Genomic DNA, 24,084 nt, shown 5'->3' on the forward strand with positions numbered 1-24,084 from the left:
TGGCTCTAATTGAGAATGAGGTGTATTTTCTTCCCAAGTTGTGATCAGAACCTGGATGTCCAGGTCCTGAGTGAGGAAAGATTTTCCATGGACCATCTCAAAGGGGCTAAGCTGAAGTGGGTCTTAGCCACCTCATTTGCCATTTCCCTTCTGGTGGGAAAATGCTTAGCCCTGGTAGGATGGCATGTGGATCTGCCAGTCCTCCCCAGGGTATGAGTGGGAGAGGTTCTGGAATAAGGGCTAGGAGGGAGACATGCTCTAAGCATATCTTCCCCTTGGTGTGGGTGAAGACTGAGAGGTTGCCCCCACGTTAATTTGGTGGCTTTTTAATTAAAAGTACTGTTGCCCCCACTGCTCTCAGGCAAGGTGACCATTCCTTTATCTTATAGACACGTTCATTAACTATTTAGAAAATGAAGTTTACCAGGACTTTTAACATGTACAATGTTACTCTGCATATGATCTAGAATAGAAAAGATATCATCATAATCATAATCATCAGGCATATATCTAGAATAGGAGAGCTATAGATACAGTACTTAATATGAATTAACATACTACCCCATGCATAAGTTTCTCTTTGAGCTGCAATTAATTGATTTAAGTTCCAGGTTTGCAATACCATACATGTTATCTGTCCATGGGAGCAGGCCATGAAGTCAATTGTGTTTAAGTTCTACAGTTCTTGCAGGTGGGGCTCCCCTATGCAGCGGACACCCCTGTGTGGCAGGGCACTCCTTGTGCACATCAGCACTGCGCATGGGCCAGCTCCACATGGGTCAAGGAGGCCCGGAGTTTGAACCACGGACCTCCCATGTGGTATGCGTACGCCCTATCCATTGGGCCACGTCCGCTTCCCAAGGTAACTTTTCATTACCACCACTTGAATATGCACATTGAGGTGGCTTCCAGACAGGTTTCACTGCTATGAATACTTTTTGCCTTTATTTATTTATTTATTTTTTTAAAGATTTATTTTTATTTATTTAATTCCCCTCCCCTCCCCCGGTTGTCTGTTTTCTGTGTCTTTTTGCTGCGTCTTGTTTCTTTGTCCACTTCTGTTGTCGTCAGCGGCACGGGAAGTGTGGGCGGCGCCATTCCTCGGCAGGCTGCTCCCTCCTTCGCGCTGGGCGGCTCTCCTTATGGGTGCACTCCTTGCGCGTGGGGCTCCCCTACGCGGGGGACACCCCTGTGTGGCACGGCACTCCTTGCGCGCATCAGCACTGTGCATGGGCCAGCTCCACACGGGTCAAGGAGGCCCGGGGCTTGAACTGCGGGCCTCCCATGTGGTGGACGGACGCCCTAACCACTGGGCCAAAGTCCGTTTCCCACTTTTTGCCTTTAATATCAATTTAGGTTTCTAGTTAATAATGGCTTCTTAGAACTAGCCATTTAAATGCTTCAGTTTAGAAGATGCTTTTACAAACTCCTTATAATTGACCACAACCACATAGACTGGTTAATTTACCTTAGACTACAAGTAGCTACCAATGGAATTTACTTTATCCATATAAAAGAGGACAGATCTACATTTCTTTAACTTAATTTCATTTGATATGGACTTAACTTTCATCACCTTAAAGATTTAACAAAAAATGTATATACTTGGTTTTTCATAAACCTTGGGAGATAACACTCAAGCTAAATGAAATTGAAACTGTTAGAGTTTATGCAAGGAATGCATACTGACTACTCGGTTCTGGAAAACTGTTTACTTTTAAAGATCTTTCCAAAGCTCTCAAGGACTTTTTCTTGTGATATTTTGTAATAGGCTTATTAATCACCCTTATTTTAAGGCTATTAAAAGGTTTAAATTGAGGAATTACAGGACAAACTATGATTTTTAATTCCCCAGTTTAGAAGATAATTTCATTCTGACACACCTCATCTTTCCCCAACAGTTCTTGCAAAGAGAAGGCCTTGGGGGAAAGGCAGGTTAAGGAGCTTAGGAAAAACTTTTTTCCTTTCCTAAGGTTCTATATTTACATTTCTATATTACCTTTCCATCCTGCTAAGCCTAATTTGGGCTCCAGGAATACTGATTCACATGTATAACCACACATTTGATTTTATATCACTTAAGAATTTTCATTTGTTAATTTGATATTATCCCAATATATGCAGTTATATATTGAACAAATAGGTAGATGCGAATAGAGTTTGACACAGAAACATAGTACTCACTGTTATAATTTTCGTTCTTTTATAAAATAAATTTAACTGTAAGATAACATTTAAAAGATTTCTTTGAAGTCTCCTTTTAATTACTCTAATTTGCACTGTGACCATGCAGGTTTGCACAAGAATTTCATTCCTTAATTAATGGCATATAATCAGAATGTCCCCAATGTTTTAATAAAATTTTCCTTTGCTTCAGAACTTTGTTTATGTTTCACTTTGACTTTAGCAGATTAGCAAGACTGATTCTATGTATATTCACTAAGGCTATTGAAGCCTCAGGGAAACTGGTTTCCCTCCTGAATGCTGCTTTTAGGAACCCCCACAGTCAAGGCAGGAGGCCTTCTTTACTTCCCAGTCCTCTGAGATTACAGGACCCCGGCACCTGCTGGACTGGAAACGTGTATTTTCAACCCTGAGGGCCAAGAATTCTACCAGGCAGCAATTTAGTCCACACTTGGAGCCACGAGAGAAAGCAAGATCACTAATACCAGTAGGACAGGAGACAGAGATGTCTCAAGTTTGCTTTCTTCTGAGCCATAGGGACAGAAGCTCTTATGAAATAACCATAAGCAAAGACAAGGGGTGAAGCTAGGCTTGGAGTGATCATAAATGAAGGTAAGTTCAGTTTCAGGGTTTACATTTATAATACTAGGTTTAGGCTAAATCTACCCATTTATAATTTCAGTTATTATCCTTCTGTTTCATTATATAAAGGCATCTATAAATGATCTTGACTCTTAGTTACAATTTCTAGTAAGTTTTCACTTTAAGGTGAATTGGGTATCTTTATTAACTAAGCCACAAGAATTTTATTAGGAACAACTTTGCAAAGTTTTTCTGCTTTTCTAGCAGATGAATCAATTCCACTTGTGATTTTTACACGAAATCCACTCACTAGACAGTATTATCATTTAAAGATTCATTTTTAGGTTACCTTTCACCATTAACCAATTTGTAACAAGTGAACCCCAAATCTGATGTCCTAGGCATAAATAAACTGACAAAGTTAAACATAGATTTCAAAGTTGAATACAAAGTTAAGCACAGATAAAAACAGAAGAGAGAATTTTAAACCCTTAGCATTTCTAGAAACTCTTTGATTTTAATTGATGGGACATGAGGTTTCTTATTTTCCAGGAGAGGTTTAGTAACTGGTCTGTATCTTGATCTCTATTCATACCTTTTATAGGCACAACTGAATTTAAACTGAGAAGGCTGTCTCTAAAAGGGAGTTATTTGAAGTTTGAGGTGTAAGTTCCTCATTTCTCTAAGGAGACATGACATGACGTTTCTGGGCTTTAGATCTATCTGTCCTGTTTTCTTACTCTGGTTTAACTGGAATGCAGGGTTTCATCTAGAGGCTCCTCTTGGCTATCCTGTGGCCATGTAGACCAGCTCTAGGCAGAATTTCCTGGTTCTTGAGAAGACACTCCTGTGGGAAGATTGCTGGTATGCCAGAGGCTGTGTCCATTATTCTAGGAAGAATGAAGAAGCACTTTTTAGTCAACTGATCTGGCATCTCAGAGTCCAAGTCACCACTCCACATAATTTGGAGCTGATGCTCTGTTCCCAGTGTCCTGAGAACTTTAAATTTCAGAGCCTGGCCTATAGGCATCCCTGTGGGAAACCTAGGTCCTGGGGGAAGTCTGATAATTCTGGAGATCAGACCAATGCACACAAGCAGAGTTAGTGGGAGATGTTCTGAGCAGTTATCCAAATCAAAGTGCCTGAGATAAGTCTCAGGGGATATGTGGCTGCCCTCTGAATGGAAGGGCCCAAGGAGTAGGGGCCATTCAGAGTTTAGTGCTCTGGTTCTCGGCACCCCTGACATTCCAAGGTCTGAAACTGACTGCACTGTTAACCAAACAGAAGTGCCTGAAATCTCAGGGAATGTTTGACTGCTCTCTGAATTGAAGTGCCCAGGCCTTCAAGTCTTGGGGGACATTCAGAGTTCCTTCTCTGCTTCCTGCCATCCTGGAAATCACAGAGACCCTGCCCCAGGCATTTCTGGGACTGTTCTGGACTTAGAAGACAAACCAAATAGATCAAATGCCTTTCAAGCAGAATATTACTCCTTCCTTGAAGAAGGGGCAGAAAACTTCTTCCTCCTATTCTTCTAGAGGTCTTAGGTGCAGTCCTAGTTTTATGACTTTACTGTCTCAGAGTTTCTCAGTTAGACCAGCCATTATGGGAAGTGGACTTGGCCCAGTGGTTAGGGCATCCGTCTACCACATGGGAGGTCCACGGTTCAAACTCCAGGCCTCCTTGACCCGTGTGGAGCTGGCCCATGCTCAGTGCTGATGCGCGCAAGGAGTGCCGTGCCACGCAGGGGTGTCCCCGGTGTAGGGGAGCCCCCACGCACAAGGACTGCGCCCTGTAAAGAGAGCCACCCAGCTTGAAAGAAAGTGCAGCCTGCCCAGGAATGGTGCCGCACACATGGAGAGTTGATGCAGCAAGATGACGCAACAAAAAGAAACACAGATTCCCATGCCACTGACAACAACAGAAGCGGACAAAAAGAAGAACACGCAGCAAATGGACACAGGGAACAGACAACTGGGGTGGGGGGTGGGGTGGGGAAGGGGAGAGAAATAAATAAAAATAAATCTTTAAAAAAAAAGGCCATTAAGTGATTAGAGAGCAATTGTTCTTGCTAACAAGCTTTGGGGCCCTGAGGCAATCACTTCCTTGATAGCAAAGGCATTTTCAGTTTTACAGTTTTTAAGACATTCTAAAGCATTTAACACAAACCTGTAATGAGAACTTCAGTAGCAAGAAGTAGAAGGTAAAACATGGGTAAAGGTTAATTATGCAGGGATGTCCTAGTCTGTGACACCCCTGGGGCAGGGAACTCCCAGGGCACCATTTTGGCTCTACTTGTAGCCTTCCCACTTCATCCCAGACCAGGTGTGGAAGGCAGACTTGCAAAGGTATGGACTTGCTGGGAAGGGAAAGCCCCCGGCTCTCAATCATTGCCTTGTTGCTGCTGAGGGGAGAGGGTGGGAGAAGGCAATGGCATCAGGCCCTAGGGAAAAGCTGCTGGCTGCTAAATGGGCTGGAAAAAGAAGCCTTGCAGTGCCCAGTGGCACTCTGCCAGGGAACCTCTGTCTTGGCAGGGCTGTGATTTGAGCCACTGCCCTATGCCCCAGCCGTCCTAGGGTCAGATCTCACAAACCTGGGCATGTGGTGCAGGCACAGAGAGTTCACACATCCTGGCCTCTTCTCTCCTGGGCTTACATCCTGTGGGGGCTCATAGGCGAACCTGTGTAAAATGGAGGACCAAAGGAAGGCATTAAACACACTGTAGGCCATTGTTTCACTCATCAATAAGCTCCTGTCTGGCTCGCCAAATATGTTACTGGATTTTGTCTAGGTTCTTGACTATGCTACAGAAATGAATTTCAAGAGCACGTCAGGTGAGTTAGGCCAATAATTTAAGGTAAGGAAGGAAGAGAAATGGGAGAAAATAACAGATCATGAGTCCCAGGTAGAGAGGAAGGGGCTGAAAAGTGATAAAGCAGACTGATTTGCAGATTACAATTCCCCAGTATAGATTATAAAGCCCAGGTTTTACTTGTGTGGTGACCATGGCAGGGGAAAAATGATGAGAGCATGGTGCAGAAGGCAGGAACAGATCGAAAGGCAAGAGAGTGTTCAGGCCTTGTGCCTACTTTTTGAACTATTAATTATTCCACCTCTTTGTTAATGGCATAGGAGGAGCCCCAGCCATTTGCTGTTTTGATTGATTATCCCGCCCATCAATCCCCCAGGAGGGCCCAATTATAAAGTCCTTGGGGAATATCTGGGGCTTCTCCTGGCTTCCGGAGGAAATCTTGTTATGAATGGCAGATTCTTGTTGGCAGGGGTCTTCCAACAGCCATCTTGGGGTTACTGATGTCCACTTGGACTTCTTGCCAGGTTCCAGATCCATCTATTGATTCCCTATCTTACTACCTGGCTTCACCAAGACCACCCACAGGACTGGTCATTTTCTAGAACAACTCTTAGGACTGAGCCTGTAGTTGTACTGACATCTAAGATTTATTATAGTGAAAGGATGCAAAGCAAAATCAACAAAGGGAAAAGGCATGTGGGGCAAAATCTGAAGGACACCACATGCAAGTTCCAAGAGTCCAGTTCCAGTACAGTCTTACTAAACATGCTTAATTCCACCAGCAACAAGTTGTAACTGCATGTGTGAAATGTCTATTGGGGAAGCTTATTAGAGATTCAGTACCCGAGGTTATTTTGGTGGAGCTGGTTACATGGGCAGCCCTGCCTAGCACTTACCAAAATTTCAGACTCCCAGAAGGAAAACAGGTGTTCAGCATAAACCACAGTGTGTGTTCAAAAGTTTATGCACTGTGAGTCACTCTTATCAGTTAGGGGATGGTGGGAACCCTCCCCAAATCCACTTCTCAGACAGCAGCCACTGGTCAGCCTTGCAAACAGGGCTTTCAAAGAAAGCAGTCTCAGGGCTGCTAAACATAGAGTTAACAGACTCTTCTGCACTATACTCCAGCTGAGTTTTCTGCTTTCACAATGGAAATAATACAATGAATTATTTGAAATGATAAAATCTTGGAGATTCTTTTTTTTTTTTTAAAGATTTATTTTATTTCTCTCCCCTTCCTCCCTCCTGCCCCATTGTCTGCTCTCTGTGTCTATTTGCCGTGTGTTTTTCTGCATTCGCTTGCATTATCAGGCAACTCTGGGAAACTGCATCTCTTTTGTTGCATCAGCTCTCCATATGTATGGCGCCACTTCTGGGCAGGCTACGCTTTTTTCATGTGGGGCGGCTCTCCTTGCAAGTTGTATACTTTGCATGTGGGGCACCCCTATGCAGGGGCACCCCTGCGTGGCATGGCACTCCTTGCATGCAGCAGCACTGTGTGTGGGCCAGCTTACCATACAGGTCAGGAGGCCCTGAGGATTGAACCCTGGACCTTCCATATGGTAGATGGATGCTCTATCAGTTGAGCCACTTCCCAAAATCTTAGATCCTTTTGATGTGATATATAGTAAATATGTTTTAATAAATGGATAGTCTTAAATACTCTCAGGTAATTTTTACTTTTAGTTTGAAGCTGACAGGATGACTTTTTCTTGTAAAGTTGCTTTGGCTAGAATTAGAGGGCTGCTGGTATATAAATACATGGTTCTGTGGAGTTCCCAACCTCAGACCTAATCCCAGAGTTTACTGTAAGAAACTATCATCTTATTTTCAAAGGGATGGACAGGGATTAAGGCCATTAGCAGTTAAGAGTTGAAATAAAGGGAGAGTTACCTCCAGTTAATTAAGCCATGCAAGACTTGTGGGAGTGTTTATTAAAAGAATGTTAGAAATGCAGAGACAGCCAAACTAGGTCTAGGGGCTTTGAAATGACGACAGTTCCTGCCTTGAAGCATGATAAAGACAAGTGGATCTGCTGAAAAAACAATGTGCGGTGGAGATTACAAACCATCCCAATCCAATTGGCTCCTTAGACCCCACTACCAAGTGCTTTTAACATATCATTGTATTTAGTCATCACAAAACCTAGGTGGTAGGAATTATCATCTTGACAGGACATGTGAGAAAACTAGGTGTAGACAGAGAATATATCCACAGTCACAGCTAATAAATAATTCTGTGCAGACTAAACCCAGCACTGAATGACTCCAATTCATTTTGAATTACCCATTATGAGTCTTTTTTTAAAGATTTATTTATTTATCCCCCACCCCCCATTGTCTGCTCTCTGTGTCCATTCCCTGTGCATTCTTCTGTGTCTGCTTGTCTTCTCTTAAGGCAGCACCAGGAACCAATCCTGGGACCTTCCTGAGTCGAAGAGAGGCACTCAATCTCTTGCGCCACCTCAGTTCCCTGGTCTGCTGCATCTTATTGTCTCTCTTCTGTGTCTCTTTTTGTTGCATCATCTTGCTGCGCCAGGTCTCTGCTCAGGCCAGCTTGCCATGTGGGCCAGCATGCCATACAGGCCAGTTCTCCACTCAGATCAGCTCACCGTGCAGGCCAGCTTGCCTTCACCACGATGCCCCAGGAATCGAACCCTGGACCTCCCATGTGGTAGATGGGAGCTCAATTGCTTGAGCTGCATCCGCTTCCCTTAACTATTTTTAAGTATACAGTTCAATGGTATTAATTGCATTAACAATTTGTATACCCATCACCACCATCAATTTCCAAAATTTTTCATACCCCAAACAAACTCTGTACCCATTAAGTAGTAACTACACATTTTCCCTTCCCCCAGCCCCTGGTAACCTCAAATCAACTTTCTATCTCTATAAATTTGCCTATTCTAGATGATTCACAAAAGTTGAATATACAGTATCTGACCTTATGTGCCTGGCTTATTTCACCTTGCATGATGTTTAGTGTAATGTTTTTTGAAGGACAAAAAATGTTCCAGAGTTGCTAATAACGTTTTGGTAGCTTGCTAAGTTTTAGGATCAACAATAGATAAACAACAGCTAGTCTCCAGCCTGCTTCCTTTAGGCCAAATCAAGAATCAGGAGATAAAGTAATATACTTCATTTGTCACTCCAGGATCCATTCCTTACTCCAGCCAAGGCCATTCTACCCAATGCATTAGACTAGAATTTGTCCAATAGAACTTTCTTGGGGTAATGGAAATGTTCTATAATCTGAACTTACTAACATATGTGATTACTAAACATGTGATGTGTGGCTAGTGTGACCAAGGAACTAAATTTTAAATTTTATTCAGTTTTAATCAATTTTAATTTAAATAGCCACATATAGCTAATGCTTCTATATTGTATAGCACAGTTTTAATCAGAAGTTCTTGTACTGTAGCATGCATCAGAATCATGTTAAAGCACACTGCTGAGCCTCAGAGTTTCTGATTTGGAAGATCTAGGGGTGGGGCCTAAGAATTTCCATTTTTAACAAGTTCCCAAGTGATGATGGTCTTGGTCTAGGGAACTTTGAGAACATTATTCTAGGCCAAGCGGGTTTTTCATAGGATCTAGCAAATACCAGCTGGTTTCATTGGGGAAGAATTTATGTTCCTACTTGGTCACCTGGCTTATATGTAGTAAAATAATTTTTAAAAATACTTGTTCCACCCTGTGTAGTGCTCAGAAGAGCAGGCTCCAATGCTTTGACATTAGCATTCTACGTATTCTTTTGTGGAAGACAGACTTGGAATTAGGTTGGTTCCTTAAAAGCTCATCTTTAGTGTTTAAATATTAAAAAGGACAACTCATCCTAAAGTAAACTCATGGTGGCCTGATCTCTTGACAGCTATAAAAGTGTTTTCCATTATGAGAATTAGTTAAAATATTTTTAGTACCCAAAGCCCTTAGAACCTTCTGCTGTTTCCTTATCAAACCTGGGGTGATTGATATGGCTAGATGGGCAGAAATGTTGAAATAGGGAACCATATATCCTGGTTTGCCTGGGATAGTCCAAGTGTCTATTGTGCTGATATAATTATAAATTCACTTCCTTTCATTCACAAAATATCCTGGTTTGGAATGATAAACTAGATGGTCACCCAACTTAGAAGGAACAACAAAGAATAGAAGAAAAGGGTCCTGCATCCCATCTCAGAATAACCAAAATGTTTATTTATGCTCCCTTGTGGCATCCTTATCTTTGCTGCGATATTATCCTAAAACATTTCTTTTTTTTCTCAGATGTCTTTTTTTAACTTGGATATAGAAGGTATATCTTCTGTTTCTTCCTCCATAAATGTTTTATTCTTCCTTCAAAAATATTTTAAGAAGTAACTGAATATCTAGGTTTCAGAAATTTGCTCTTGATTCTGCTCTCCAAAGTGTTCTTGTTTACCTTTTAATAATCATCTGTACTCATCTGTCAATATTTACTGGCTATTCCAAAATGTCTATAGAAAGTCTTTTTTGTTTGTTTGTTTTTTTCAACCCTAGATCTCTGTTCCTGTTCCTCCAGCTTGGTGATCACACTTTGGCTCCTGCTAGCCAATCTATTTCCTCTGCTGGCTGGATTTCTTCTGTGTGTGTGGCATTAGGAATGGAAAAGTGAAGGCTCAGGACATTATTTTGTGTCATGTTCTGCTGAACAAAGCACAGAATCTGGGCACTAACCTGCCTATTCAGATGGCAGCAGTGGCATTCCTGACTTTGTCTTGGAGGTGCTCACCACAGTTGGGACTTGAAGCAAAGCATCACAGCAGTCACTCTTCAGCAGCCCAGGAGTCTCAAAGCTTGGAGAAGTAGAAGGAATCTGGGACATTAAGTCTCCTTGTTTTTCAGGATACATAATCTTCCTGAAGTTTTGCTTTGAAAATGGCATAATTGTGGAATTTTCAAACTAATTACATACCTCAGCATTTTCATAAAGCTAAACAATGAAAAAGTTCATCATCAATACTGCATTAACTTAAACAGCAGCTAATTATTGAATTATTGCAAGGTTATAAGTTGTGGATCCTGTCCTCAAAAGTACAAATTGTCTTTTGCTTTACAGAAAATAGTTGAGTTGAGATTTCTACATCATTTTTTAATTTAATGACAGTATATGGTGCACTTAAATAATTGATTTCATTGTTCTAAAGATTTTTTAAAAATTGTGTTTGCTAAATTTCGTGATTTAATCACGCTTGACTTTTGCAAACCAGTACATGGCTCTATTACTACTGAGCCATTATAAGTGTGTCTTACAGTCTTCAGCTGTAACTGTATTCATTGATGTTCAGCTTCCAATTAGAGTCTCCATTAATTTTTAATAATGACTTGAAAAAAGGTGGAAGCAGAGAGAGAGAAAAAAATCTGCCCTGTAAAAACATTGAAGTCATGCAACAGAAGAAAATATCATTGTATGTTTTTAGGTAATAGTGATGATAACTGTAATCAAACAAAAATAAAACTATCCCTTTTTGGCCAATGAAGATATCAAAGATATATAAAAAGAATAAGATGTAAGCTAAAACAAGATGGTCTGAATTGTTTCCTAATAGCAGAGTTTATGTTTGATATAAGGTCTATCCAATAGGATCCACTTTGCAGCATAACATGGCTTAGTCCACAGAAGTTGGAAGACTACCTTAGCTTTAAATGTCCTTTACTTACTGTATTTGATATTCTTCCTCTTACTACATAGATTCTGGTCCCCAGAAGCAATTTTGCTCTGGTACCAGTGATTATTAGCCCTATTTAGTCATTCTGATTTCAAATGCATTAATAGTGGGGTGATGCCCAATTTTTCTCTCTAAAGCTAACGAAGTCCTGTGGCATTATAAACACAATGCTTGGAAAAGCATTCATTCTTTTGTTTTGTTTTAACTCCATTTTAAAAATTTCTTATGATTTAAGTACAAATGCATAAAAATAATTGTCAGTCTATGTTTTGTGACAAAATCATATAAAGATCTAATTTATGACAAGTATAACTTAGAAAGGGAGGAGAGTGTAAACTACAATCCATGTGGTACAGCAGTGCTTCAAAATGTATCCATCAAATACAGTAAATGTGCCACACTGATTAAAGAAGTCGTTGATGTGGGAGGCGTGCAGGGGTGGGGAGTAAGGTATATGCATTCATTCATTCTTTATTCATTGGTTGGACCTTCGATTCAGTATGTTATTATTGAGCACTTCATTTAAGAAATTGTGAGTGAGCAAGCAGCATAATTCCTAAGGAATAATTCTAACGGCCTATTTGGCAGTAGAGCCAAACAGCAACCACTGCATATAGGAAAATCGTTCTTTTTTTAAAAGGCATACTTGCATGTAGTTTTAAATTGGAGGTATTTGTCATTGTGAGAGGCTGGGGGATTCTACCTTAGCCAACTTCAGTTAAAGAGAAGCTCATAGTAATTGTATACAGTCCAGTGCTCAGTTTTCTGCCCATACCTTGCATACATTAAATTGTTGAAGGGTCTAGAAAAGCATAGAATATATTTTTAAGCAAATATAATCTAAACTTATATGCCTAATGTAATTATGAATTATCCTGTAAAATTGTATAAAGAATTTCACCAAAAATGCTACAGATTGATCTTATATTTGAGGTTCACAGTGATAGGTTCAATTATCTTTTGACTGTTGTGCAGTAAAGCCATTTAGGTAATATTGTTTCCGAGCATGGTGCTTTTTATACTTGAAAGATATATTTGCTTTATTTTTTATTGATATATTTGCACTAATGACTTTCTGGAGAAATATTATAGATGACATTTTTTTCTATATATATTTATTAAGCTTGGAATCTAGAAGCCCAGTGTTTTTTCTGCACAGATATGAAACTTGATGAAAGTATGATGTCAAGAGTTCTTGAGCTCCTGAGGGTAACTGACATTGCTGCCTTCCTTCCTCTTCAGTAAGACTTGAAAGTGACTGTGCGTCACTGATTCTGCATTGTGTATTCAGTGAAGACACAAAGAACCACTGAACCTGTAAGAAGTTACAAGAGGCAAGTTCGACTCAAGTAGAATATGACAGTGAAACAAAGACAAAGAATGTCTTTTAAAGCCTGAGATTTCAATGCAGAATTAGTGAGCTAAAATTCAGCTACAAGTAAAGAATTCATCATGGCCAGAGTGATGTACTGTAGCAGGTTATGTCCTTCGTAACCAGTTCATTGCGAAAAGAGACTAAGCAGGCTGCAGCCATGGTGAATGTGAGGTGGGCCAGGAAGACAAGTGCAGAGCACCTAACTTAGGGACTGTAAGTGAAGTCCCTTTCTGACTCAAAGAGGATCAGGTTTTTATAAAAACTGACTACCTCGGTTTTCAGTTCAGGCTTAGGTTCGTTTTTATTGTATTAAGCTTCCAGATGTCAAAAATACTAAGAGAAATTGTCCCTCAGGTTTTCAAGAACAGAATTTACAGGAAGGAAGCAAAAGCCATGTCAATGGACTTGAGCTCACTGCTTTAAAGAAACTGGCAAGCAGTTGGTAGTCTTAATATCGCTCTCTCCAATATTGTCCTGAAAAACATTTCCCTCTTAAAAATAAGTAACCCTTATATTTTTCCTCTAGGATATGTATTTTCTTTGAGGCCAAATATAACATTTTGAAAATGTTATAAATGATGCTTATACTTAGTTTTCAGTCTTATATGTAGTTATAGAGTTTGTCAATATTTGAAGTTACAAATATAAATTTATGAGTCTTAAGTAGTTTTAGGAAGATACTTAAAGAAGTGTATCAGAATATTCTGTGAAATTTTATCATTGTTATCTTCAATATTAGAACACAAACTGAATAAGGCCCAAAAGGCTCAAATTCCTTATCTATAAAATTACTAGATGATTTCCCAGAATCCTTCTAGCACTAAAATTCCATGCCTAATGTTCATCCAGAATTGCTAGATCAATGCCAGCTCTGATCCAGCTCCTGCAGCATGCCAGTTTGCAGGTCGTGTTCATCACAGTGTCTTGTGCTTCATGCCTGAGCGCCGTCCATGTCCTTAGACACTGGAGAGAGAAGGGCTGGTGCTAAGGCAGCTCTGTAGGCCCAGCCGCAGGCGCGGGCTTTAATCTCAGCCCCACAGCTCCATTTCACAGTGGACCCCAGTCACTTGTTCCACATCCTTGAAGCCTAGGAGGACTACCATATTTTAATGAAGTCTGTACTAATTATGAAGAAAACTTACCTAAAAGGAAGACTTTAAAAATTTTTTTCTATTCATTGGGTCAGGGTTGGGGAGGGAGGGGTGAATTATTTTTATGTTTTACATTTTAAAAAAGTAGAAGATTTAAGGACTATTATTTATGGTATTGAACTTTTAAGTGTGATATATTCCTTAGAAAAACACAACTTTAATAAAAATGGAAACTAATTTGTGACTTGTCTTTTCTTAAGATCGTTTAAAAATCTGGATAGGGGACAAAATACCCATGTGCTCTATTTGGGGCTGATGAGATTTTTATTATGAAACATAGTTTAGAGTTTTGTTTTAAAATTGAGTAAAATTGTCCTACTTAAAAGAATACAGACAGGGTTTATGTAAAGCTGCTGAGAGTAGCCCTCCTCAGGAGAGAGCAGGCTAAAACAACCCAAGGCAGGGTAGCTCTGGCTGAAGATTACTCTAGCACCTTTTGTTCTAGGCTGAGGACCGGGAGTCTCATTGCAAGACCACCCGACGCACTCCCGTACCACACATTACACAGTAGCACTAAATGTATTGTGACTTGTCATGGAGTCATGAATCTTCCTTTTAACCTGAATGTAATATGGGAGAAAGTACCCTGCACCTGTCTCTTTCATTTGACCTGAGGGCCCTTCTGCCCTTGGGAAGGGAGCGGAGCCAAGCACTTTGTGAAATTGGTTGAACATAACTTGTGTGACCTAATTGTTGAACTGAGATCTTTATGGAAATTTTTAAATTAATAATACTATTTAGATTTTTTAGAGCTTTAAATGTTTAATATAAATAGCTAAAACAACATACAATATATTTCTTCAATTAGCTTAATAAATCCAGTATTATTTGCATAGTATACTGAAGATAAAGCTATCTACAACTCATATATTTGGTATGTTCATACCTTTCATCTATTCATAAAATATTATCACATAATTAGCCTTTTTCTCACAACCTCTCCAGTTCATTTACTGAAATGGAGGGGTTTATTTAAATCAGCTTTGGGAAACAGATGTGGCTAAAGCAGTTGAATGCCTGCTTCCCACATGGGAGGTCCTGGGTTCAGTCTCTTGTGCCTCCTAAAAACAAGCTAACAAAACCAACAAGCAAACAAATGAGAAAAAAAACAACTCTGGGGAGTCGATGCAGCTCAGTGGTTGAGCCACGTATGAGGTTCTAAATTCAATCCCCAGCTTTGGTACCTCAAAGAAAAAAAAAATCAGCTTTGTTAATGTTCTACCAGAGGATTTTTTTTTTTTTGTTGAAGTTTTGGAATTCTTTATTGGTATGAATCCAAGAGCCACTGATAATTAGCACAGTCCAATAAATTTTAAAAAGCATCAGGTTAAACAAAGCAAAACAGAAGATTGTAAGTCTTTTTTACAAGCTTTAAAAAGGACCCAGACAGAGATAGTGGTTGTTAAGAAATTCTCTTTCCCTGTGTGCATTATAGAATGACAGGGTATTTGATGTTACACAAGGACCAGAGAGGGCATGAGTTACCTTTGGTGTTCATAAAATGGTGACTTAGATCTGAAGATTCAGAAATATCATGCTAAGAAACTTGGTGTTGACAGGGAAGGTCCTGAAGGTCAGAAGCTGAGCTCAAGCCCCAGCATGGCACAATTTGTGTAGGTCAACTCAGATTAAGTTTGCTCCAGTCTCAAAAATCTCATCTCTTACTGACACTTCTGCTGAGGCAGAAGCGGTGATTTGGTGCTTTGGGGAAGGGGAAGGAGCAGCTGCTGAAATATAAAATTAACAGCCAGCACCCCAAGTTCCTTAGTTGGAGCCAAAATATATGTGATCAGGCCATTCAGCAATCTCAACCCAGCAGTAGCAACTGGAGCGTAGCTCATTTCTAGACAGCTGCATGCACATTGCCCAAGAAGAAATACACAGAACCATCAGTTCCCATGGCCCTACTCAGAGAATCAGTACAGTGGCTCAAAGACCGTTTGTTACTCATGATCTCAGTGTATGTCCAAATAAAAGAAAGTGCCACATCTTTGCTTCATTAAAAGCTCTCACAAGCAATATAATTGAATATACGATGCACTTGTATTTATGCCCAATATATTACTTAAATTTTATTAACAAAAATTACATTTCATTATATATTTCTTGGATCTGAAGTCTTTATTCATACTCAGTAATTCATGTAAAGGATATTCTGCCTTTATTTTTCATATCATAAAGAAAAATTCTACATTCACTGTTTTTGATGTGAACTGTGCCAAGAAATTTCTTTCATTTTCCTGTAGTTTATAAGAATATCATTTTGTGCTGTAATGTCAGTACTCTGTTTTATTTCCATTGTATTTTTTCATAAACTAAGGGAAATAGTTTTTCTTATTAATTCTGTATCATGTTTATAGCTGAGGAAAAACTTTTAACCAAGGCATAAAATGGTTAACAATGGAAATGATAAAATCTACTTAAAATTTACAAAAAATGTTTCCCAGATAGACATTTAATAAGTAAAACAAGCACTTGGAAAGAAGTCCTTTGAAAGCAGGCCTAGGAACATCACCTGCATCCTTTGTACAGATTCTGCTAAGAAAAGGCCAGTTTTAAAAATTGACTCTCTGAAGAAACAAGCAAACCAAATGCATACATAGGGTAGGTATTCTACATTAAGATTTATGTAGTGTCCATTAGGAGTGACTGATGGGAGTTCCCTATGTAAAAGCTTTAATCTAAATCTTTTACCTGGCAACAGATTTCTTCTGTGAAGCCTGAGCATTTTGCATTGTGTGGCAGTTGAGATTATTTATGAACCCCCAAAAAGGTAAGGATTATGTTTATAAACTTATCTATTCCTCTGGGCATGATACCCTTTGATTGAATTAGATTCAGCTGTCTCTGATTAAATTATGTTAAGATTGGGGTTTTGATTCTACAACATCAGTAGGGTGTAACTCAGGTTAGGTACCCGCCCCCCTTGGTGGGTTGATATAAATGGGCACTCACTCAAGAAGACAGGGAACATACACGGGAAGAGAGAGTGCTCCACAGACATGGAAGAGGAAAGACCTTGGTCATTTTGCTCTGGTCATGTGACAGAAATAGGCTTAAACAGCTAAAGCCCTGGAAAGAGAGACAAGCCCTATGCCAGCCTACAGCTGAGATCAGAAGAAGCTGAGGCTATGGAGCCTTAAGAGGGAGAAGGCCTGAGAGACCAGGCAGAGATCCCTCACCATCTTGCTTCAACACGTGGCAAAAGGCTTTGGTGAGAAAGTACCTTTTATGGTACCTTGAGTTGGACTCTTTAAGCCCTTTTAACTGTAAGCTTTTACAACAAATAAATACCCTTTATAAAAGTCAACAGATTTCTGGTACTTTGTATCAGTATCCCTTTGGCTGACTAATACACATTGCCTCCCAATTCTTTTGTTGGCTCTTTACATCTCTAATTGTAGCAAAACAGCCTCAATTTTGCAGCATGGTCAGCAAGTCCCATGTGATGCAGCATGATCACAGCACTGAGTAGGAGGGACATAGACTGGCCATCTGCTTGCCTGCAATATCCGGGGCAGTTCTTTGAACCAACTTGAAGAATGCAACCCTGTTGGCTCCAGAGTTGCTGCTTGATGTCACCAGGTCCTCCAATCAATCCTGCACACGGGTCACTAAGGAGATCTCCGTACAAATTTGGCATAACAAGAGCTTCAAATTGGGGTGGATCTTGTACCATATTTAAACATTTTGTATCAAGGTATATCTCATTAACTTTAATAGCTGTACAGTTTTCTGCAACTTCCCTGCGTTTTTTTTTCAGAAAAAGCCCATTTGACATTTGCATGATTTGGCTTTGTGCACAACTGTGACATTGCTCCACTGATTATTCCTGGCACACTCAAAGGTAAAGTAAACAATGTACTTTCTTGCCTCCCGGTGATGAGCTTGATAACCTGCACAGCTCCATCGATGTTGACATGTTCAATTCCACTGTATTCCTCTGTATTCTCTCGAATGGTAACTGAAGCTACATCCCATAAAAGGAGTTTTATAGTTTTCAATTGAGACAAATGGTCGGACATTTGCATAAAATGTTTTATGCAGCAATAAATTCATAGATGGGTGACCAGCAGCTATTAGCGTCTTTATTTATTTATTTTTAAAGATTTATTTCTCTCCCCTTTCACCCTCCCCCAAGTTGTTTGCTCTCTGTGTGCATTTGCTGTGTGTTCTTCTGTGACCACTTCTATCCTTATCAGCGGCACTGGGAATCTGTTTCTTTTTGTTGTGTCATCTTGTGTCGGCTCTCCATGTGTGCGGCACCATTCCTGGGCAGGCTGCACTTTCTTTCGCGCTGAGTGGCTCTCCTTATGGGGTGCACTCCTTGCGCGTGGAGCTCCCCTACGCGGGGGACACCCCTGCACGGCAGGGCACTCCTTGCGCACATCAGCACTGCGCATGGGCCAGCTCCACATGGGTCAAGGAGGCCCGGGGTTTGAACCACAGACCTCCCATGTGGTAGACAGACGCCCTAACCACTGGGCCAAGTCCGCTTCCCTATTGGGATCTCTAAAGGGCCTTTCAAGCCCATCTTGTTCTTATCCATGGACTCTTTGGCTTCTGGAGGGATCATGCATTTTCCTCCTGGTCCTTGAATGGCAGAGACATTCTGCTCCTTGCACTGAATAGGTGCTTTGGCAGCATCAAAACTGCAACCAGGATCTCTGGACCAATACTGTTTTTGTCAGCCCAAGGGTGCTGATGCAAAACACCAGAAATTTGTTGGCTTTTTTAAAAGGGTATTTATTTGGGATAGAAACTTACAGTTACCAGGTTATAAACATAAGTTACTTCCCTCACCAAAGTCTATTGCCTGTGTTGGAGCAAGATGGCTGCTGGCATCTGTGAGGCTTCGTTCGGGCTTCTTCTTCCTCTTAAAGTTCCATGGTCCCGGCTTCTTCCAATATCAGCCGTAGACTGGGTAAATCTCGTCTCTCTCCTGGGGCTCATCTCCCTCCTGGCTCAGCTGCTCTGCTCTCTCCACTAGGCCAGCTGTGAACTTTCAGGTGAACAGCTCGTCTTTCTTCTCGGGGTCTCTGCTGTGTCAAATGGAGCCTTCTCTCTTTCCTCACCTATCTATTTCTCCATGTATTTACTTTTCTCGGCTCCAGCATTAAAATTCCAATTTATTCCTCTGCTGTGTTTTCTCTGTGAGTCCCTGCCTACCAAGGGGGCAGAGACTCAATGTCCTACTGATATGGCCCAATCAAAGCCCTAATCATAATTTAATTATGCCCAGGTACAGACCAGTTTACAAACATAATCCAGTATCTATTTTTGGAATTCATAAACCATATCAAACTGCTGCAGTCTCCTACTTTCCTATTTTGGGAAAAGCCCATTTCCTTACATTATTAGATTCTAATCCCTAATATTTTGTTACGATTGATTGTTTGATTCTCTAATGCATGATGTCTTTGTAGACTTATCCCTAGTTGGAAAAACTTGTTCAGGAATGTGTCTTATACTTTTGATCATGTATGTCTCCATCAGTCTCATAATTAGGGCAGATGTGATAGAGTATGATGTTCTTCAATTGCTGAGGTCTTGATTTCTCAAAGGAAAAACTCCTCACATAGTAAAATTTCATGGCTAAATAATCATGCCGAGAGCTAGTGTTCTCAATATCACCACCCCTTTGCATGCTGACAGGTTATTTATTGCCTTCATAAAAATCTGGCAGGAAACCAGTGTAGATTTAGATTGCTCTGATGTTATGTCATTTTCGCCCACTTGACCAAGGTGCACAAACCCATTGATCCTACAAAATATGCAATGGTTGTTTTTTCTTCATTCACATATCACAAATATCTGTAGGTGGCAACATTTCTCCCCAGTACAATTTCCATAAAAAAGCAACAGTGACTAGAAAATACATTAAATTTTCCATTAAGTAAGTGTCCTCTCATTGGCTGAGAATTCATGCTAAATTTCACAGTGAAGCTAAACACACAACACCAAGAAACATGACTGTGATCTCCTTAATCTATCCAGAGACTCTGTTCCCACCAGGACTTTCCTCTTCTGGGAACTCTCGCCTTATCTGAACTCTCAAAGCATTCAGCTGTGGGCCTACTTTGCCCCCTACACCCTGTGAGAAGTAAGGTCAGGTACACCACAGCTGTCCAGGAAAGTGGAAAGAGCCACTGGCTCCCTGAAGAACTTTCTGGCAAGTCCCATGTAGAGGACAATTGCCTTGGTGTTATTCACATAACACAGGGCATCTGTTAATCTTGCCCCCAGGTCCACTGTATTCTGGAGCCCAGCATGGCAGAAAAGAAAAACAGGGAGAAGGAAGAGAAACCAGGAGGGTGAGAAGGTAGAAGACATAATTGGCTTTTTCAAAACTAAGTCAAACAAGAAAGGAGATGTGGGTGGGGATTTTGGTAGGATCTTCCTTTGGAGGAGAAAAGGAGCAAGTAGGTGGAATGATGATATAAAATTTGGTGGTTCGGGTGGGAAAGTCCTCAAAAGCCTTTTAATCTTTGAGTAACTTTTCACCCCTGAAAATGAAAATATATCCCTCCTAATATAAAAACAGAGAGCTTATTTTAGAAATTTAAACAATTAAGAAAATAATAAAGGAAATAAAACTTCACCACTCAAAATCAGCCACTGCTATTGCTAAACATCCTTCCAGATAGCTTTACAAATACACACACACACACTTTAATAAATGGGGCCATAGTATCCTATTTCAAAATTTCAATTGACAATACATAATTAAAAGTATGCATACTGCTCACAAACTGCATAGAAGAGACTGTATTCCTAGAGTGTGCTTGAATAACATGTTAAACAGACTATGGCCATAGTCATAAATGGCCCCAAGATTTTACAAACTCCACCCTAACTTTGGTTTTTCCTTTGGAAAAAAAAAAAAGTAGTGCATATTTCCTCTATTCATCCATTTTCTGAAAGACCATCACATGCACTCTTTAGAGATATAATTTGTTGCCATTACAGGCAGGCATTACTGTAAAAATGAGATATATTCCTGACTGTGCTGTACCCAACATGGTTACTAATATGTTCTAAGTCAGTTAAAGGTAGTATAACCCATGAGTGTGAAAGAATGCTGTAACGTCACAATTCACTAAAGCACACTCTAATTCCAATTTGATTGTACAAATGAAGATTTTTCATGTTTATTCATCACTAGTATTTCTTTTTTTTAATACTTAACATTTTCAAATCTCCTGACCATTTTTCCAGTAGAATTATTTGTCTTTTTTCTTACTGGTTGACAAGTATGAGGAATAGGAACCCTGGGCCTGTCATCGATGTGTGCCTTTAGAGCTTCCTTCCCTTTTCCTGGGAGCTCGGCTCCTCGCCTTGGCTCAGGGCCCAATCCCTCAACACCCCCGCCTTACTTCCAGCACCCACAGAGCTCCACTGCATTACAAAGAAGGGGCTTGGAACACTTCCTGAAAGATCTTTCTATGTTCCCCAATTTTTACACCGTAGAGAAGGAAGTGAGAAACCAAAGTAAATCTGAGGTGAGATTCCTATGCCCACTCCTCCTCCTTCCCCTTCCCTTCCCCAGCCTCACCTTTCCTGGCTTTCAGACCTTGTACCTCCGAGTGAAAATGTCCCTTCCCAATATGAAAAATGTAAGCTTTCAAGCAACAAATACAGAGCTTAGGTCTGGACTTTAGAGGAGGTGGGGAAGAGGCTTTGATTCACATTGCATTCCTGTCAAACATCCTCATCTGGAAAGGGGGAATAATAATACTAATCTCATAGGGATGTCGAAAGTATTAATTGAGATAATATAGGTAAAACGCCTAGCACAGCTTGACGTATAATAAGCATTCAATACATGTCAGATTAGCTACTTTTGAATTTATTACATTATCCTGATGATGATGAGGATGACAATGATGGCAGTGACGGCCCTCACTATCTTCCCAGGCTGTTGTAAATGAGACATACAAGAGGACAGCATTGGGAAGCAGATGTGGCTCAAGTGATAGAGCTTCCGCCTACCATATGGGAGGACTGGGTTCAATCCCTGGGGCCTCCTGGTGAAAAAGAAGAGAAAGTGTACCCACGCAGAGAGCCAGTGTCTGCGCAAGTGACTGCATGGTGAGCAAGTGCCTGCACAAGGGCCTGCGCAAATGCCCATGCTGTGAGCCAGTGCCCCGTGCAAGTGAGTCACACAGCAAGATGATGATGCATCAAAAAGAGAGCCAAGGGGAGAGTCAAGGGAAGCGCAGCAGAAACCAGGAACTGAGGTGGCACAATTGCACGGGAAACTCTCTGCCTATCAGAGGTCTCTAGGATTGAATCCTGGTGAATCCTAGAGGAGAGAAAGATGAGAAGAGAAGACAGCACATACAGCAAAAACAGCAGGATGAGAGGAGGGGAAGAGGCAAAAATTAAAAAAAAAAAAGAGGACAGCATTGAGTAATAAAGCTTACAATTAAAAATGGCAAAGATGCACACAAACACACACATCCGTAGCTCCGGGGAGCCTTATGTTTACTGCAGTGCACTTGAACTAGGGTGAGTACACGAGGCGTTATCTCTCGCAGGAGCACACAGTTTATATGACACGAGGAACAGTATTCCCCTTCGCCATGCCCTGATGCCTCCTTGTTCCCCTTCAGCACACATGCCCTCGGGGGCGGCTCTCTGTGGCAGTTAGCCCTTCTGCCTTCCTGATCTTTGTATACTGTATGCCTTAACTCTCTGCAGTTTTCTCTGTCTACACCTCCTCTTATCTTTCACACATATGCGCACACACATGCACATCTGTCTTGCTCTTTCCTTCTTGCTTACTTTCCCACAAACATTTTTTATCTTTCTCAAAAGATGAACATATGTAGAAATATGTTTTTATGTACTAAAATTGTTCCTAACTAAATACATATATTTATTTATTTCAATAAAAATATCTGCATAGTTTTACATCTTGAAACCAAAGTCTTTTATCCTCTTTTCTTCTCCTAACATTATATTCCTAAGAATTTTTCATGTTTTGTTATTTGTAAGGATTCCTTATGATAGTTATTTAAAAATGCCTCCCACCTCCTTTCTGGGGCTACCAAAGGAAGAGACAGTCAATTGCATCCTTCCCTGTATCCCATGACCAGGAAATACACATTCCTCTTCATTGCCCTCCCTGAACATCAAGGAATGCACCCATATGAGGAGAAGGGGTATGCCTTTTTTAGACCCTTATTATTTTTAAAAAATTATAAAGTAAATCCACTAAAGGCAATATGGTACATAAAAGTATTAAGAAATAAAAAATATATCTATGAAAGTGAATGGAATATTTTGCAATGTTTGCATAGCTTCTTCACATATAAAGTAACTAATGCAATATATATACTAATAACGTTCAGCTTCTTTCCATTTAAGTCCTTGTTCCTAGAAAAGTTGAACAAAATGAATTATTCCATGACCTAACCCAAGATGGAGAATGGACTTAGCAATGAAGATTCCTAAGGGGGATATTTTGACTCTTGAAGACCTTCTCTAGGTAACAAGATCTTTTCTTCTTTTTCATGCATTTCCTTCTTTGCTCTTCTTTCCCAACTCCTAACCTCTTTTTTCAGTATTGGTATGGATGTTATTCCTACCGCCTCTGACAGTGTTGCTTCCACCGAGGGTACTTGTCTTGATGCCAGCCTCTCACGGGTCTGACTGGGCACCAATTTCATGTGACCAGACAGAGTTCACACACTTTCCCTGGTAAAAAGGAAGGCAGACGCCAATATTAGAGGAAGGACAGAGACGGCACGTAGTCCAAATTTAGAAGAGAGAAAAGAGAAGAAGAGGAGGGAGCATTGTTGTGAAGGCAAGGAATATGAACTCCCTTTTCGTAACCAGTGTGCCCCCTCAGACTCCTCCCATCCTTGTTCCCTCCCCATATCGACTTTTTTTTTAAACAAATGAATTTTATTTATACAAATTCATCAAGCATACAATTCATCCAAAGTGTACAATTAATGTTATTTGGTATAATCATATAGCTGTGCATTCATCACTTCAATCATTAGAGCATTTTCATTATTTCAATAGTACTACTACTAATAACACACAAAAAAATGACAAAAAAACAAGAAAATTCTTTACCTTTCAATCTCCCTATACTTCCCCTGTTATCTATAGCTGCTATTTCTGTCTATTTTTGTATATTTACTATTTTTAAGCAATTTTATTGAGATATATTCACATATTATATTATCTATCCAAAGTGTATAACCAATGGCTTTTTAAAAAAATCTATTTTATTGATACATATTAATAATACAGGGAAGCGGATGTGGCTCAAGCA

The 24,084-nt window shown here is 40.3% G+C and overlaps 1 protein-coding gene and 1 pseudogene across 2 annotated transcripts in view; one reads left to right on the forward strand and one right to left on the reverse strand.

Annotated features, from left to right (window-relative positions):
- LMLN (leishmanolysin like peptidase) overlaps nucleotides 1–13,970 on the forward strand; it is a 118,376-nt gene extending 104,406 nt beyond the window's left edge. For both annotated transcript variants that reach the window (XM_004465822.4, XM_023590959.2), the window contains one exon: nucleotides 10,099–13,970. In XM_004465822.4, coding sequence (XP_004465879.3) covers nucleotides 10,099–10,199 — 101 coding nt within the window. In that variant the 3' untranslated portion in view covers nucleotides 10,200–13,970. The remainder of the gene's footprint in view (nucleotides 1–10,098) is intronic.
- Nucleotides 13,971–16,469: 2,499 nt separating this feature from the next.
- Nucleotides 16,470–18,399, reverse strand: LOC101417918 (isocitrate dehydrogenase [NAD] subunit alpha, mitochondrial-like; annotated as a pseudogene).
- Between the last annotated feature and the right edge of the window lie 5,685 nt (nucleotides 18,400–24,084).

This window comes from Dasypus novemcinctus, chromosome 4, assembly GCF_030445035.2.
Source record: "Dasypus novemcinctus isolate mDasNov1 chromosome 4, mDasNov1.1.hap2, whole genome shotgun sequence".
In the NCBI taxonomy this organism is placed as follows: Eukaryota; Metazoa; Chordata; class Mammalia; order Cingulata; family Dasypodidae; genus Dasypus; species Dasypus novemcinctus.